General features: G+C 48.8%; 1 protein-coding gene across 1 annotated transcript in view; it reads right to left on the reverse strand.

Annotated features, from left to right (window-relative positions):
- Positions 1-5,542: 5,542 nt before the first annotated feature.
- FOXO6 (forkhead box O6) overlaps positions 5,543-15,558 on the reverse strand; it is a 123,223-nt gene continuing 113,207 nt past the window's right edge. Inside the window, exon 2 of the mRNA XM_083750787.1 lies at positions 5,543-14,862. Coding sequence (XP_083606913.1) covers positions 13,393-14,862 — 1,470 coding nt within the window. The 3' untranslated portion in view covers positions 5,543-13,392. The remainder of the gene's footprint in view (positions 14,863-15,558) is intronic.

Consider the following 15,558-nt stretch of genomic DNA (forward strand, 5'->3'; position numbering starts at 1 on the left):
GGCAAAATAATCAGAAGGAGAAGTTGCTGGAGGGTTTTAGAATTTGCTAAAAAGTCTGACAATTAGTACAGGAGCACCTTAAAGACCAACTAAGTCAGTTCTTGGTATGAGCTTTCGTGTGCATGCACACTTCTTCTTTTTTTTTGTTTTGACTATGGCGGACCAATACGGCTACCTATCTGTAATTAGTACAGGGTGGGACATAAGCTGCCTGACTCATCTAGTCAGGAGGAGGAGGAAGAGGAGGAAGAAGCCATTTCACTCATGTCCTGCTTGTGAGCATCTGGTGAGCCACTGTGAAGACAGAACACTGGACCAGATGCAGTGGAGAGAAGGCAAATTCCCTAACGTATTGCATTTATATCTTGCTTTTTCCTCCAAGGAGCTCAGGGCTGGCATCCATGGTACTCCCCCTCCTCAATTAATTCCCACTCTGACCCCGTAAGGTAGGCTAGGCTGAGTGGTCGTGCGTGGCCCAAGGTCACCCAGTGAGCTTCATGGCCAAGTGGGGATTTGAACCCTGGTCTCCCAGGTTCTAGTCCAACACTCTAACCACTACACCACACTGGCCAATGGCTGACAGCATGGAACACAGTTATGGAAGCCTCTACACCGCCTGCCCACAGGCTACCGGGCTTGGTTCAAAGTCTCTGTATTTCATCTTAACAACTTGGCTCCCGAATACCCTAAGCACTAGCTGAACTGTATATATCTCAGCTTGATTACTGAGATCTGCTGAAGCACTGGCCTGTCCCTTACAACATTTTCAGCTTACCAATTTTTCTCACATTTATCGTGATTTCTTATTTTCTGCACAACACTTAGACGTTTTCTATATGAGCTAGCAGTATATAAATATTATTTATGAACAAATAAATGGATAGTTGTTCTGATCCAGCGGTAGGGATACTCTTGCATTTTTAGAGATGTCCCCTCCCCATAGTTTTAATTGGTTTATTTTACATTTCAATGATGGATGTTTTACTGTGGCTGTTTTACTATGTACTTTAGTTGGTTACAGGTAGCTATTTATTTATCATTGGTCTTCTTCTTGTTGTTGTTGTTTTGCTGTTGGCTTCTAATTGTTTGTGAACTGCCTTCATATTTCTTGAAAGGCAGACTATTATTAATAATAACAAGAGTAACAACAATAATACGACTAATACACAAGTTCCAGGGCCTGCACTGTTATAATGGGCCCAGCATCATAATTTAAGCTTCCTACAACTAGTAATAAGTCTCTGGCCTCAGGCGTGCCATCTAAAATACATAGAATGGTAGTGTTGGAAGGGACCACAAGGGACATCTAGTCCAACCCCCTGCAATGCATGATGTGAAAGGAAAAAGTATTGGGAAGAAGGAAATAAAAAGCAAAGCCAGGCCTAGTTCTTGGTCATAAAGTTTTCTAGCTGAAGGGAGGCGCCCCTTGCTCTGATGCTCTTCTTGGGAGTCAGCAGGTGCAGTCTCTCAGCATCATATCGCTTTAAGCAGTCAGGGCTACCTAAAATTAAAAATTAAAAAAAATCCCAGGAACTGTAATTTGTTAAGACTGCTGTGGGTAGTTAAAGGTAAAGGGACCCCTGATCATTAGGTCCAGTCACGGACAACTCTGGGGTTGCGGCGCTCATCTCGCTTTATTGGCCGACGGAGCTGGCATACAGCTTCTGGGTCATGTGGCCAGCATGACTAAGCCACTTCTGGTGAATCAGAGCAGCGCACGGAAACGCCGTTTGCCTTCCCAGCGGAGCGGTACCTATTTATCTACTTGCACTTTGACGTGCTATCAAACTGCTAGGTTGGCAGGAACTGGGACCGAGCAATGGGAGCTCACCCTGTCACGGGGATTCGAACCACCGACCTTCTGATTGGCATGCCCTAGGCTCTGTGGTTTAACCCACAGCGCCACCTGCGTCTCTGTGGGTTGTTACGAGACCCTTATTCCCCTCACCGAGCTACAATTCCCAGAGTTCCCTGGGAAGAAGGATTGACTGTTAAACCACTGTTGCTCTGTGAAGGGAATCCCCTGGCCATTCCGAGCACCCTGAAAAAATTATAGTTCCCAGGATTCAGGGTAGGGAGCCACGACTGATTAAAGTGGTGTGGTAGTTGTTGTTTTAATGTATGGGATCTGAGAGGCTCATGTAAACGCTTGCCCTCTTTGCTCTGTGAGTATCTGTGAGCCTGTTCATACCTTGACTTAATTTGGATTATGAACGCCTTGTGCCTCCTTTAATCCCCCCTAAATTTGGAGAGTCCCTATGCAGTTGATGTTGTTCTATGGGCAAGGGTGGATTAAATGGGGCACAAGGGGTTGACAATCCACATTAAGCTGAGGTAGGGCCTGTTCCCAGAAAGCACGTTTTCCCTGCCGGGTTGAGAGCCGGTCCTACCATTAGGCAGAGTGAGGCGACTGCCTCAGGCGGCGTTTGCTAAGAGGTGGTGGCGCCCCTCAGCAATTTCTCCTGATTCCCCTGTTGGAGAAGAGAGCTGCGTGCCACTCACCTTGACCTCCACCTTTGTAACCACCCTGTTGATCTCCATCAGGAGCAGGGCAGTGCCTCATTGGTAGGGCTGAAGCGGGATTTGCCACTCTATGTGGAATAAGTGTGTGTGTGTGCACGCCATTTTGTCCTTTGCCTAAAGCAGCAAAATGTCTTGCCCGGCACCTCCTGTTTACAAGAGGGAGTCCTTTCTACACCCCTCTAGCTGGGCGCCCCATGGCACTCGTGTCTCTGCGCTGTCAAAGAAAGGGCCCCCGCGCCTGGCGTTTCCACCCAAGCGCTGCCAATCCCTCGGAGAAGCAGAGATTGGATCTCTTCCCAGCCTCGTTTTGAAGCACGAGCCGGGCCCTGCCACTTCCCTCTCCTCCCCTGGGGCAAGCTGTTCATTTCCAACCCCATAAGACAATGCCCTCTTTGGGGAGAAGGAAAAAAACAACAAAGAAATTATAAAGCGCACAGGACCATATGGTAAAATATAGCCAGAGCCGCCGATGTGGCCAATTTTCTGTATGTTACCATATGGTGCTGCGTATTTAGCAAAAATATAACTTGACTGTTTCTCTTTCCATATGGGGATTCTTTTGCCTTAATTAATAACATTGAGGGAAAACGCTTTCAAAGGCTTCCAAGATTCCTGCAAATGGAAGATTTTATGACAGAAACATGCCCCGTTAAGGTCTTCCGAGTCAACGCAACAGGCCCTGCAACTCGGCCTCCGCCCCCATCTTTGGCCAAGAGCTTCATAGAGCAGCTTCAAGGCTCAAGACACAGCAAAAGTTGGGCTCCAAGCCTTCTGAACTCCCTCCCCGTGAGGTTCCTGGAAGGTGTTGCTTGAAACGCTGTCAAATCCATCCCCTCTGTCATTCAGTCAGGCCTGGAACTTGTGTGTGTGTGTGTGTTGGGGGGAGAGAGAGAGAGAGAATATAATATTTTTTCTCCTGTCCTTCCTCCAGTAAGCTCAAGGCAGGACCCATTGTCCTTCCCTCCCCTACATTTTAAACACTCTCACGCAACTTAAACTTTCCTGGAGAATCCTCAGAACTGTGGTTGTTTAGGGGTGCTGACCTCACATACCTACATTTCCCAGCACCCTTAACACACCACAGTTTCCAGGATTCTCCTTGCCTGTTAAAAGCGGTACAAGAGTGCTTTAAATATATGGTGCAGATGTGTCCTCTCTCATTCTCATGAGCTGAGCTTCTTGATTGTGCCTTAGGAGCAAAAAGGACACGTCCACACAAACATGCCTCTTCTAGAGTACGAGGCAGAGCCGAAGGGGTTTTCTCTTCTGGGCTAAGCTCTCTTCCCCACAGGGGACATCCCACAAAAATAAGCGGTGTAAGAAGCATTTACATTATGCCCTCCTATCTTTTAAAAAAACCGCCTAGGGGAAGCAGAGGGGAAAATGGAAACTTGAAAGAGTAGAAAGAGCATCACCCCAGAAAGAGAAAGAAGTAGAAAGAAAGAGTAGAAAGAGTAGAGTAGAAAAAGAGTAGAAAGAGTAGTTCAGAGTAGAAAGAGCATCACCCCACCTGCGCATGTGTGCACAGATGCACACTAACCCCTCAGCCTGTATCCCATCAATGAAAATGTCGAGGCGGATGTTCTCTATATATTTAGAGTTTATTTTCATGGTGTGTATGTTTTCCCCTTTGTCTGCAATACCTTTGTTCCTTTTGCAACGTTTGTGTGGTTTTTTTAAAATAATAATAATCTTGCTGTGCTTTGCATATGCACTTTTGCCTGTTCTCCCTTTGCTTTCATTTTTCATTTCCCTTAATCTGTAAACTGATCACTGTTAGCTTTTGCCTTTGCTGCATTCATTTGCCTATATATAGAACTTTTTTGTCTATTTTTGTTTCCCTGTTTTCATTACTACTCTCCTACTGAATTTTCAGGTACAGACATCCAGATCTACAATGAGTCATTTGCTCTGGTTCTGTTTCTTACTTTTCCTCCTTCTTTTTAACTTAAATGCTCAAAATGAGCCGCAACACTGTGGCTGGATAAGACTGTGTCGTGCCTATTCTGTACTCACACCTTGAAATTAGTTTTCTAGAGCATTTGTTTATTAGATAACGCCCGGGTTTTCTTCTACCAGAAGGCGAGGAGCTGAGGTTGCTAAAGTTGCCAACTGATCAGGGCAGTGGGCAGGAGGAGGGATCCCAGCTCACCATTCAGGAAGCCCCTGCAGGCCAGCTGCAAACATCTCTTGTGCAAAAATATATTGGGCTGAGGGAACATTGCGGTGAGAGAGCAGATGTACTTATCGGAGCAAAATGTAGTAACAGCAACTTCATTATGTGCAAGAGTGGGGGACCTTGGGCCTTAGATGGGTTGGTAGGGACCAGCCACCATTGCCCGGGGGCCAAGTGCAGTTCTCCAAGCCCATACTCTCAAACATTTCTCTGATGAAAATAGGGACGACCCACTCCATAATCATAATTTTACTATTTATACCCCGCACATCTCGCTGGGTTGCCCCAGCCACTCTGGGCGGCTTCCAACATACAGTCATACATCGGTTTTCGAACAGCTTAGTTCACAAACAACTTGGAACTCGAATGCCGCAAACCTGGAAGCCTGCAGCCAATTGGAAGCCACACCTTGGTTTCTGAACATTTCGGAAGTTGAACGAACGTTTTACATATATATATAAAAAACCACCTTCCCTATACAAGATTGCCTTCAGATAGCTCGGGGGCCAGTTAATCCATACACTCCAACATTTCTCCAATGAAAATAGGGACATCCTAAGGAAAAGTGGGACATTCGGAAACTGGGATGGCTTCTCTAAATCAAGGACATCCCTGGAAAATAGGAACATTTGGAGGGTCTGCAAGCCTCTTTATCTGGCCCTTATGATTTTTCCTAAATCATGCCCATCCCCAGGTCACAACTTCCCAGCCCTGCTCCACACCCCCAATCTAGATCCAACCCTAAACCTCCGCTGTATTTTTCTATTTTTAGAAATGCCCACATTTCCATCTTGTCTGGGGTTTTATGGCTCCTGCAACCCACATTAACACAACACACGCCCCTTTTACTCATATTTAAAACAATTTTATTCATGAAAATATGCTGTACAATGCACTATACACAGTTCTTTACATTGCCACATACACAAAAACTAGAATAGCACAATCAAGAAGGTTACATTGCGTACAATATATGTGTGGTGAGAGATAAACAGCCTGTTGAAAACCCTAAGCCCCCCTTGAATCTGTACAGTTATAAATACGAGGAGGGGGGGAAAGACACAATTTTTATTTTTTCCTTTTTCATTGAGATGTTTGGTTTGGCCCAACCTTTATGCAGAACTTCCTGGCATAGTGCCACCCCCCGCACCGGCCCTTTCTGTGGAGCTAGTGTTTCGATGAGACCTGAACACCACAGACCCGGTGTGCAGCCTCACCCTGCGCGAACTTCTGCCAGATCACGTGAATCAGCTCTCCTGTGCAGGTCTGGAAATGAGGGCACAGTTGCAAAGCACAGAGCATTGCTGATGCGCTACAACTGCGCTTGGTTCAGAGGTCTGCATGGCTCACCTGCCTGCTTAATATACTGTCATGACTCAGCATTGCTGAAACTGGGGTGCTGCTGGAAGGAACCCCCTGCCTGCAGCCAATTGCTCCTTACAGTGTAATTGTTTATTTTTAAAATACAAGCACCCCACAGACCCTGATATGGTGGGTTGAGCCAAGGGCAGCTTTGTACTTGGAAATGTTGGAGTCACACAACCTGATCTCAGGATCCACAAAACACCGTGACTACACGACCGTATAGCAAGGTCCACTCCTGTTCATTCACACAAAGCAGCTCTGCTTTCAGTCTAAAAAAAGAGAGGATTTTCTGAGGATCCAGCTGGCCTTGCTTGGCTTGGAAGTTCTGCTCCTATTCCATGATACTGGGTTATGTGAGGGAGAAGGATTTTGCACATGCCCTGTAGCACCCTTTTCTTTTTAAAAAAAATTACTTCATAAGTTCCTCAGTTGAACCTTGGCTAAGCACTGGCTGTATTACACAAGGAGTTGGGCAAAGAGTTTTCAGGAAGTTGGAAAGGGACTAAGAGTCATCACGGAATGCTCCTTACTCATATCAGCGCAGAAGCTTGTCTTCCCTGGGGAGATGGGATCACACCCATGCGGGCCAGTGGCATTTTGGCCCTTCTGAATCAGCCTCAGATTGGTGACACGAGTACAACAGTGGAAAGCATAATCATCTTTCAGTTTTGAGCACAATTTGTCCTTCCTCCCACCCAAAAAGAAGGCGAATTAAAGGAAAACAGAGGGAGGAGCACCCCTAAATGTAGGCTCGGTTTAAGGAATTGTTTCCAGCAGAATTGTTTGACGTTTTAGCTGAGGATTGTGTCCAACCAAGCCCTGCTCAGAGTAGAGCTACCAAAGTCAACAGACCTAACTTAGTCACGTGCATCAGCACCAGTGTGTTCACTCTGGGGATGACCAGAAATCCTAAGTCACTGGAGCACCAAGTGTTAATGGAAAAGTGAGGGCACGCCATGCTTCCCTGTTATGGCTGATGGGTGCCACAGTGCCTGAAGCTACAAGGACATGGGCCATGCCACATGCATTCTCGACCATGTGGCACACAAGACGTCTTCTCTGCTTGGCACTTGCTTCATGAAGCTATTCCAAGGCAGGCAGGCGAGACGTGGGTGGTCTCAGGATTGTCAGCCGCATTCACGGGTTTCAGTGACTTATGGGAAGGGGACAAGGAAAGCCTGCAGAGGCCAGATCAACTGATGGACCATCGGGGTGGTCAAAGCTGCTTCTGTTGGCTAGCTTGGCCACTGACCCTCAAGTCAGGGCTACAGGCTGAGTATCCCCATAGAAGCCCAGGTGGGTGGGTGGGTGGCAGTAAGTAAATAAATAAATCTCAATTTCCAAGGCAACCAGTGAACTATCCCACACACTCCCATGATTTCAGTTTTGTTTTCTGCCACCTCAGTTGCTCTCCTTCGTCTCCCTGCTCATCACCGCCATCCCTCCAAGGCCACTGCCCTCCTAAGCAGCTGCCATCGGCTCCTCGGCCCGCCCCTGCCCAGCCCTTGCTCGACTCCCCAGCCCCTCAGCACTGCACTGCACTTCCACAAAAAAGACGGTAAAACACGACGCTTAGCAAATATGACTCCATTGCACACACGATGACCTCACGGTTAACACACCACAAAGATCGCTGAGCAAAGAGGGGCGCTTCCTGCTGCTGGGGGAGGGGTCTCTCTGGTTGAGCCTGCTGTGTGGCCAGGTAGCATATGAGGGGGGCTAGCCTCTCCTCCTGCCCTCCACAAAATTGGGGTCACAGCTTGGGGTGCACTGGGAGGGGGGCCTTTTTCGTCTCTCAGTCTCCTTGCATTAACATTGGGGGACATGATTTGATTTGCACTGTACAGGTTTTGGGGTGTACAGAGTGAGAGCAGGCATTTCCCACTTCTATCTTCCTTCCAGGTTCTCCTTCCTTTCTCTCCATCACTTCGAGATCAAGGGTGTGGGTGTGTGCGCATGCGCATTCACAGAAGATTAAATGGAGGCAGTTGGGTTCCTAATCCTCAGGGAACAGACTCACACACACACACACACACACACACCCTTGCTCCACAAGCAACAAATACTTGACAGCCTGCCGCTTCTGTGTACGCCAGACTGCTGGCACCAGACTCGCCGCTCCGATTATGATTAGTGTTTTCATCCAATCCATTTGGGAAACTGAGGCTGAAATTATTAAAATGATCTCAGGAGCTGGACCAAAATAATTATAGTAGTAAAAAAAAAAAAAAGAGCATCATTGCAATAATGGTTACAAACAAAAAGAATCCTACAGAGTCAAAATATATTAAATTCAGTACATGATCCAGCAATGTAAACATTTATAGCCTGTGAGCCCATCTGAAGTTATTTAATTATTATTATTTTTAGCCTGGAGCTGATAGAAACCCAGAGCAAAGAGGAATGCAGGCTACTCCAACACATATCCTGCCAGTCTCATGGGCAAAATTGGGAGGGAAACCCTCCCCTTCTTATGAGCTGTAGCAAGATATGTTGCCCAAATCCTGATAGGCTTTTGGGACCTGGTCCAGGTGCAAATCACAGGGGGGTAGGGTAGGGGAGAAGCAGAATAATGGCGGGGTAAAATAAATAGCTGTGGTGTGGTGGCAAGCCGAGGAAGGGGGAGAGGAAAGTGGATGCACTTTTTTCTTTTTCTCGTTGTCCAGAAACTGTGCTGTGACATGAACCGAAAGCAAGAGCCGAGGCTATCCTTAAGATAATCTGCCTGGAGGCCAATCTCACTTCTCTATTCATAATGTTTACCTTGGCAGAGAGCACCCTTCCGTTCCATACTAAACAGACACTTAAGTTATGTCCATTCCTGCCTATGAATACGGAGGGCCACGGGGGAAATCTGGGTGGGAATGTCACGCCCCATGCAAAACAACTGAGGGAGGAGCACTGTGGCATGGGAGCACTATGAAATAAAAGATCTCTTTCCACACGCTCTGTGAAATTATGTCATTTTCATTAGAGGGAACTCAACCTCTGAGAAAATGTCGGTTAGAAACATGTTTCTTTCTGCATGGTAATATGATGGTCTACGTAGCATCCTGCTCCCTCCCCTCTAGTTCAAGTCACGGGCAACGGGCTGTGCAGTTGCATCTGGTGGTCCCAGATACAGATCTGCTTCCTCCTGCACATCAGAGTGTGTAAGCAGCCAGCTCAAAAGCAGAGCTGAGCTAAATGTGCCCCCCCCCCCACCGCCAGAAGCTGAATATTATTCCCACCATCTGTGGAAGTAGCAGGGAGGGAGGTATTCAATTATTTTTGGAGGTGGACAAATTTCTTTTAAAGATCATCTCATCTCCGGCTTAAATACAAGGAAGCTGAGGGCTTTTTTTTTCTTTTGCACAACGGAAAAGAAGCAGTCAGGATGGAAGAATCTGACAGTTTTGGTTTCTCCCAGTTACTAATTTACCCAATCTTAAATTCTCCAGGTATTCATATCGTTTCACTTTTTTTAAAAAAGTCCTCCTGAAAATACATCAACATTTTAGTGCAAATTTTTCCTAATATACCCACGTTTGTATGCATTTTTGCCTAATATACATGTGCCTTTTGAGTGTTACTTTAACATATGCACTTCAATGCACACTCTACTCTTATATGTGCATTTTTTTTGCACGCATTATTTGGCTGGAGAACTGCCTTTCAAAATTCAGGCATGTGCAGATTTTGAAAGATGGCTGTTTTTAAGTTTGTGTATTGTTCTGGAAAGTACGAATTGGGCGGATTCATCTTTAAATGCGGGCTGAATCTCCCCTAAGAAACAGTGGCTTGTCAGCTCCACTTAAGCCCCTGGAAAGGAATGTCCCTAGGGACTATCATGCATGGCCCCACAAAAGGGGGAGGGATAGCCAGGGGATCCCCCTGAGAATGAAGCCACCTCCTCACATAGCATCACACTGAGGCACATGTTCCAGGAGCATGGCCAGGGAGACTGAGCTGCTGCCTGAAGCAGTGGCAAGGCTTCCTTGTTGCTTAAAAACAAAACCCAGCCCTTCATATGCAGCCAGAACAGATAGATGCACTTTTAAAGACTCCACCTGAGCTATGTACCCAGAAGGCTCTTTTCTGCACATGACACTCCCCTGCTCCTTCAGAGTGACCAAATCATAAAACTTTCCCCCTTTTTAATCACAGTGCTGATGGTTTTCATTTCTCAAGTTATGTTTAGGTTCCACGGGATGAAGCCGTGATTCGCAATCTCAAACATAAAAGTAGATTTGTAATTATTGATTGAATGGATGTGGTGGGCAAGACCCAGGCACCACTGAAACAGTCTTAAGGTCCCTCTGGTTTTTAAGGGAGGCATCTAAGCACACCTAAGGATCTGCTTAATGGGACAATGGCTGAAAAGACTACATGATCACTGTGCGTTTTAATCCAGGTGTGCCCCAATCACATTGGAAGATGGGCAGGGAGCTGATTCGGTGAGCACAAGAGGAGGGAATCGTCCCTTAGCAGCCACACACAGCTTTTTGCCTGCAGAAGATCCCCTGGAATCTCCCAATTCAAAAGATCAAGGAGCAGGCAATGAGGAAGGGCTGCTTCCTGTGCTTTATGATTCCAGTGTGGCTGACAGCTCAGTGGCAGAGCATATGTTTTGCAGTTCCTGGGTCCAATCTCCAGGATCCCTAGTTATAACACAGCAGGTCACTGGGAAGACTGCTATCTGAGTGAGACACTGACAGTCAGACTAGACGAACAAGGTTTGATGGACAAAGCATCTGATCTAGTAGGACAAAGCAGCTCCCCTGTACTCCTGCACGGGATGTCCTAGCGAGGAGTATAGGACCTTCCCTTGTCTGTCACTTTCCTCCCTCTCCTCAAGCCCTTTCCCATTATTAGCCAGGCTTAATGTGGATTTTGGAGCCCAGCTCTGGCTGATGCAAAGGAGATGTTTCTAGGGGGCTTAGCTCATGGGCCGGTGACTTACTGTAAGAACTTCATGTTGAGTTCTATCACCTATATTTTGGGGGGTGGGGGGAAGCACTGCTCATTGTCTTCATTGCCATGATTCAAAGAAGAGGAACAAGTGGTTCAAAACAAGCAAATTTCTTAATTTGCCATGTTCAGACAAGCTGACAATGAATCTCTTGTTCATGGAGTTTTGGCATCCCTGGACAGGCCCAGCCTCCTTTTAATAAACAAGCAAGGGGGTGTCAAGGAGCAGCTTTGGAAGTGACGTCATAAAGACAGGGTGTCAGGGTTGTGGGAGAGGAAGTGAGGAAGTACGTGCTCCATACTTCCCTGCTCCCAAAACACACACATCTCATCAAGCGGTCCCATGAGAGAAAGAGGCAGAAATCTCACTAGAGCTCTGTATCCAAGCCCATGTTTTTTGTGCAGAAGGTCCTAGGTTCTACCCCAGGCATCTTCAGATAGGAAGACCTCTCAATGAAACCCACAAGAGCCTCTGCCAGCCAGTGTAGAGAACATGGAGTTCGATGGACCCAACACTCCGTATAAGGCAATTTGATATGTTTCATATCACAGAGAACAGGAAGCCCTCAAATAATTTAACATCCAAGCCCTGCCTAGCTACAACTAGAGGTGCTATCAGAAACTGATCACATTTCCAAACTCTGCAGGCTACTGACACCTATCCTTATTGTTACAGGGTGAACGTTTCAGATGGCCCAATTGATAGGTCCTGACTTTGTGCAAAAAAAGTATGCTGATATAGACAGAACCTATGGCTGTCCAGCAGAACTTTGTATGGCACTCCAGTACTTTTAAGAGCTCCGCACTGGGGAGAAACTCTAGCTTCACCCAGCACCTGTTTTCCCTAATCATCATTAACATCTGTCCACCACTAACCTGCTATGAGCTGTCTAAGTAGAAAACTAGTTACTTTGAGGTGTCTTGGGCTCCTCCATTTTCAGCCTTCGACTACAGCTTTCATGGGAAGCCACATCACCTCTCCTAGCCTAGATGATCTTGGGCTGGTCAAATTCCAGATTTTTGCCAATAGCCCTCCTTCTCCACCCCTGTGTCTGTGTGTATCTCGGTTTATTGCACCTTCCTCCCCACTTCCTGAATCTTTACTTGCTATAGCTGCCCTCCTCGCTTTACAGGCTACAAGTTCCCATGCAAACCTAGCAAGGGTTGCATTGGCGATGGTGAGCCTTCGCAGGCCAGAGGGTGCATACCACCAGAATAAATAGTTGCCACTGTCCCCCACCCCTGCCTCCCTGCTTACCCTGGCCATTTCCCAGGCCAGCAGCAACAGCAGTCGCCATGCCAAACCTGTGGCTGGCTCTTAACGTAGCAGTAAGTGCCACTCATGTGTGCAAAAAGTTGTGCGTTGCTTGCGCACTGAAGCAGGCCCATGCTGGCACACATGCCTCTGCTTGTGCTGTACACACACACATTTCATGCCCCAACTGCCTGTTGTTTCTTGTTGCAAACACAGGGTTGGGGTAAGTGTGAAAAAGCTGGCGTTGCTCAGATCAGCAACCCTTTGCACAGTGGGCTATGGAAACCACAATATCAGTTGCTGGATCTACAACGGTTGGGGGGAGCCCCTCCCTTCTGCACCAGCCATGCCATGAGTGTGATTGGAGGTGGGAACAGCTGGGCAGGGACGGTAGCAGAGCAAACTGATGTTACAACTGCCTTTAGTGCTGCAAGCTTCTCCCCTGCAGCTCTTGGTGCTGCTATCTATCAAGACCGCGCAGAGCCCCGTCCCCCACCATAATAAAAGTAAGGGGATCCTAAGCTACTGGCCTTTGCCAAAGGAGTGTCACAGATGGGCAAAGGCCAGGTAATGGAGCTAGGGTGTCCAATTAGATTTGAGCGGTACTGAAAACAATTAGGAAAGGGGTGGATGAAAAGCCAGAGCTGTCAATTCACTGAGGCTACCTAGGCCACCGTGGAGACCCAGATGACTCTTCTAGCCACAAATCACTAGTTCCCTCTTTCTGTGCAATAGTGCAGGTGCCCAGGAAGGAAGGAGGAGGGAAGGAGGGAGGGAAGGGGGTGGGTGGGCAGCAGCTCTGCAATGCCATGGCTAACTTGTGCCTATTGCACACATCAAAGACAGGTCTGACTTACTGCACGATACACCTGGCACAAGCGAGTAGTCGCCGGTACCTTTCAAAACATTTTACCCTACATTGTGTATTTGTGTGTGTGTGTGTGTGTGTATGTGTGTGTTTAGTGTTGTCGTCAAGTTTAAACAGATGGCTCTAGCCTGGCTGAACAAATGAAGGCAAAGAAAATAAGAAAGGCGGAGTAGGGCGGGGGAGAAAGTTTGTTTCCACACACACCCCATCCTCTCATCCTGCTGACTGGTGGGTCAGAGTTGTCTGAAGCAGGTCTCACCCTGGCACCCAGCTCTGATTGGTGGGCTGCGGGGCGCTGGGCAAAGTGGCCATGTTGAGGCCGTTTTGTGGCGGAAGAGCTGAGTCAAAGTTGAAGTCCATCTCGTCGCTGTCCATAAAGTCGTTGAGGATGATGGACTCCACGTCGCACTCCAAGCTACCGTTGAACATGTCCAAGTCCAAGTCTGCTGGGAATCTGTCCTGGCCCAAAACAGGGGTGTGCATGGCTTCTGGGTAGGGTCCCTGCAAGGAGTCTAGCAGACTCATGTGCGCCCCTTGGTTGTTAATGTAGGAATGGATGTGCCCGTGATGGGGCATGGCCACCATGCTGCAAGAGTCATTGGGCAGGCTCATAAGGCTGATAGGAGAGGGTAAGGCACTGTTGCTGATCGGGTGGTGGTGGTGGTGGCTGGCTGGTGACGGGTGGTACAACGCGTTACTCTTCATGAGGGACGACGAGTGGGGAGGGTAGGGGACAAGACCTATCTCTCCGCCACTGCCGCCGCCACCCCCGCCGCCACACACAAGGGGGTTTTGTCTGTGGCCGCGGGGTGGCCCCATGCTGCTGGCTTGCGGCATGTGCGCCTCGCCCTCTTTGTGGGCGTAGGAGATGGAGGAGAGCAGGTCCTGCAAGGAGGCATTGCGGTAGGAGTTCATGGGAGCAAAGGTGGCCTGCTTGTTCTCCTGGATGGTCTGCATGGGCAGGCGGCGCATAAGGCTCATGGCCGGCTGGCTGTAGATGGTCCCACAGTAGGTGCTCCCTCCTCCTCCTCCTCCTCCTCCTCCACCACCACCTCCGCCTCCCCCAGCGCCCACAGCAGAGCACTTAGAGTTGAAGCTGAAGCTGGAGTTCCTCTGCCGGAGGCCCCCGGCGGGCAGCGGCTGGGCAGGGCTCATGCTGTAGTTGTCCTGCAGGTCTTCCAGGAGGCTCTCACCAAGGCTCTCGTTCAGGTTGATGGTGCCGGTGAGATCGGTCAGCCGGGGCATCTCCACGGAGCAGCGGGCGTTCAAGGAGGGGGACATGGTGCTGGACGGGCTGGGGTACATCAGCGGGGAGGACGGAGTCCCGTCATCCTCTTCCAGCTCGTCCGGCTCGTGGTTGGCCATGATGGGGGAGAGGCGCCCGCTCAAGGTGCTGGCCGAGGAGTTGGCCCGCGTCCTGAAGTCGGCCCAAGCGTCGTACTCCTCGCTCGCGTGGGAGTTGGGGCTCTCCGACCACTTGGCCTGCTGGCTGACCGGGCTCTCCTCTCCGCGCTCCTGGGCTGCCTGCAGCTGCTTTTTCTTGCTGGCTTTGCCCTTGATCCGCAGGAACTTGCTGTTGTTGTCCATGGAGACAGCTCGCCTGCGGGGCGTCTTGCCGGTTTTGCCCCCTTCGGGGTTCAGCATCCACCAGGAGCTCTTGCCCGTGCCCTCATTCTGCACGCGGATGAAGCGGGTGTGCAGAGACAGGTTGTGCCGGATCGAGTTCTGCAGACAGAGTGGGAGACAAAAGAAGAAGACCCCCCATCAATACCAGCCAGAGAAGCAGCCCAAGCCCACTGTACCATCACACAAGGCCACCAGTGTCAGCAGCCAATGCCTCTACACCTTCAAGGTTATCAGAAGAACATCAGAACAGCCTGCTGGATCAGGCCAGTGGCCCATCTAGTCCAGCATCGGGTTTTCACAGTGGCCAACCAGATGCCTACAGGATGCTCACAAGCAGCATCTTTGTAGTCTTAAGACCTTAAGCCAAGGGACTCTCTGGACCTCTCTGTCTGACCCATGGAACTCTCCCCAGTAATTCCCCCCTCTCTCCAGGCCATATTCTTCACTGGTCCTGGTTTGCACCCCAACATTTTTGCCTGGCTGGAAAATGTTCATGAACCTTGTCTGGGTGTGCGTGTGAATGTGATTAAAGGTAAAAGAAAAAAGGTATAGGACCCCTGGACAGTTAAGTCCAGTCAAAGGCGACTATGGGGTTGTGGTGCTCATCTCACTTTCAGGCCAAGCGGTTCAGGCTGGGACAGAGCAACAGGAGCTCGCTCTGTCGTGGAGATTCGAACCGCCGACCTTCTGATCGGCAAGCCCAAGAGGCTCAGTGGTTTAGACCATAGCGCCACCTGCGTCCTTGTAGCCTTCTATGCACAGGTGAAAGATTATGTTCAATGCCTTGCCCACTTT

Source organism: Podarcis gaigeae (genome assembly GCF_964106915.1).
Source record: "Podarcis gaigeae genome assembly, chromosome: 8".
Classification (NCBI taxonomy): Eukaryota; Metazoa; Chordata; class Lepidosauria; order Squamata; family Lacertidae; genus Podarcis; species Podarcis gaigeae.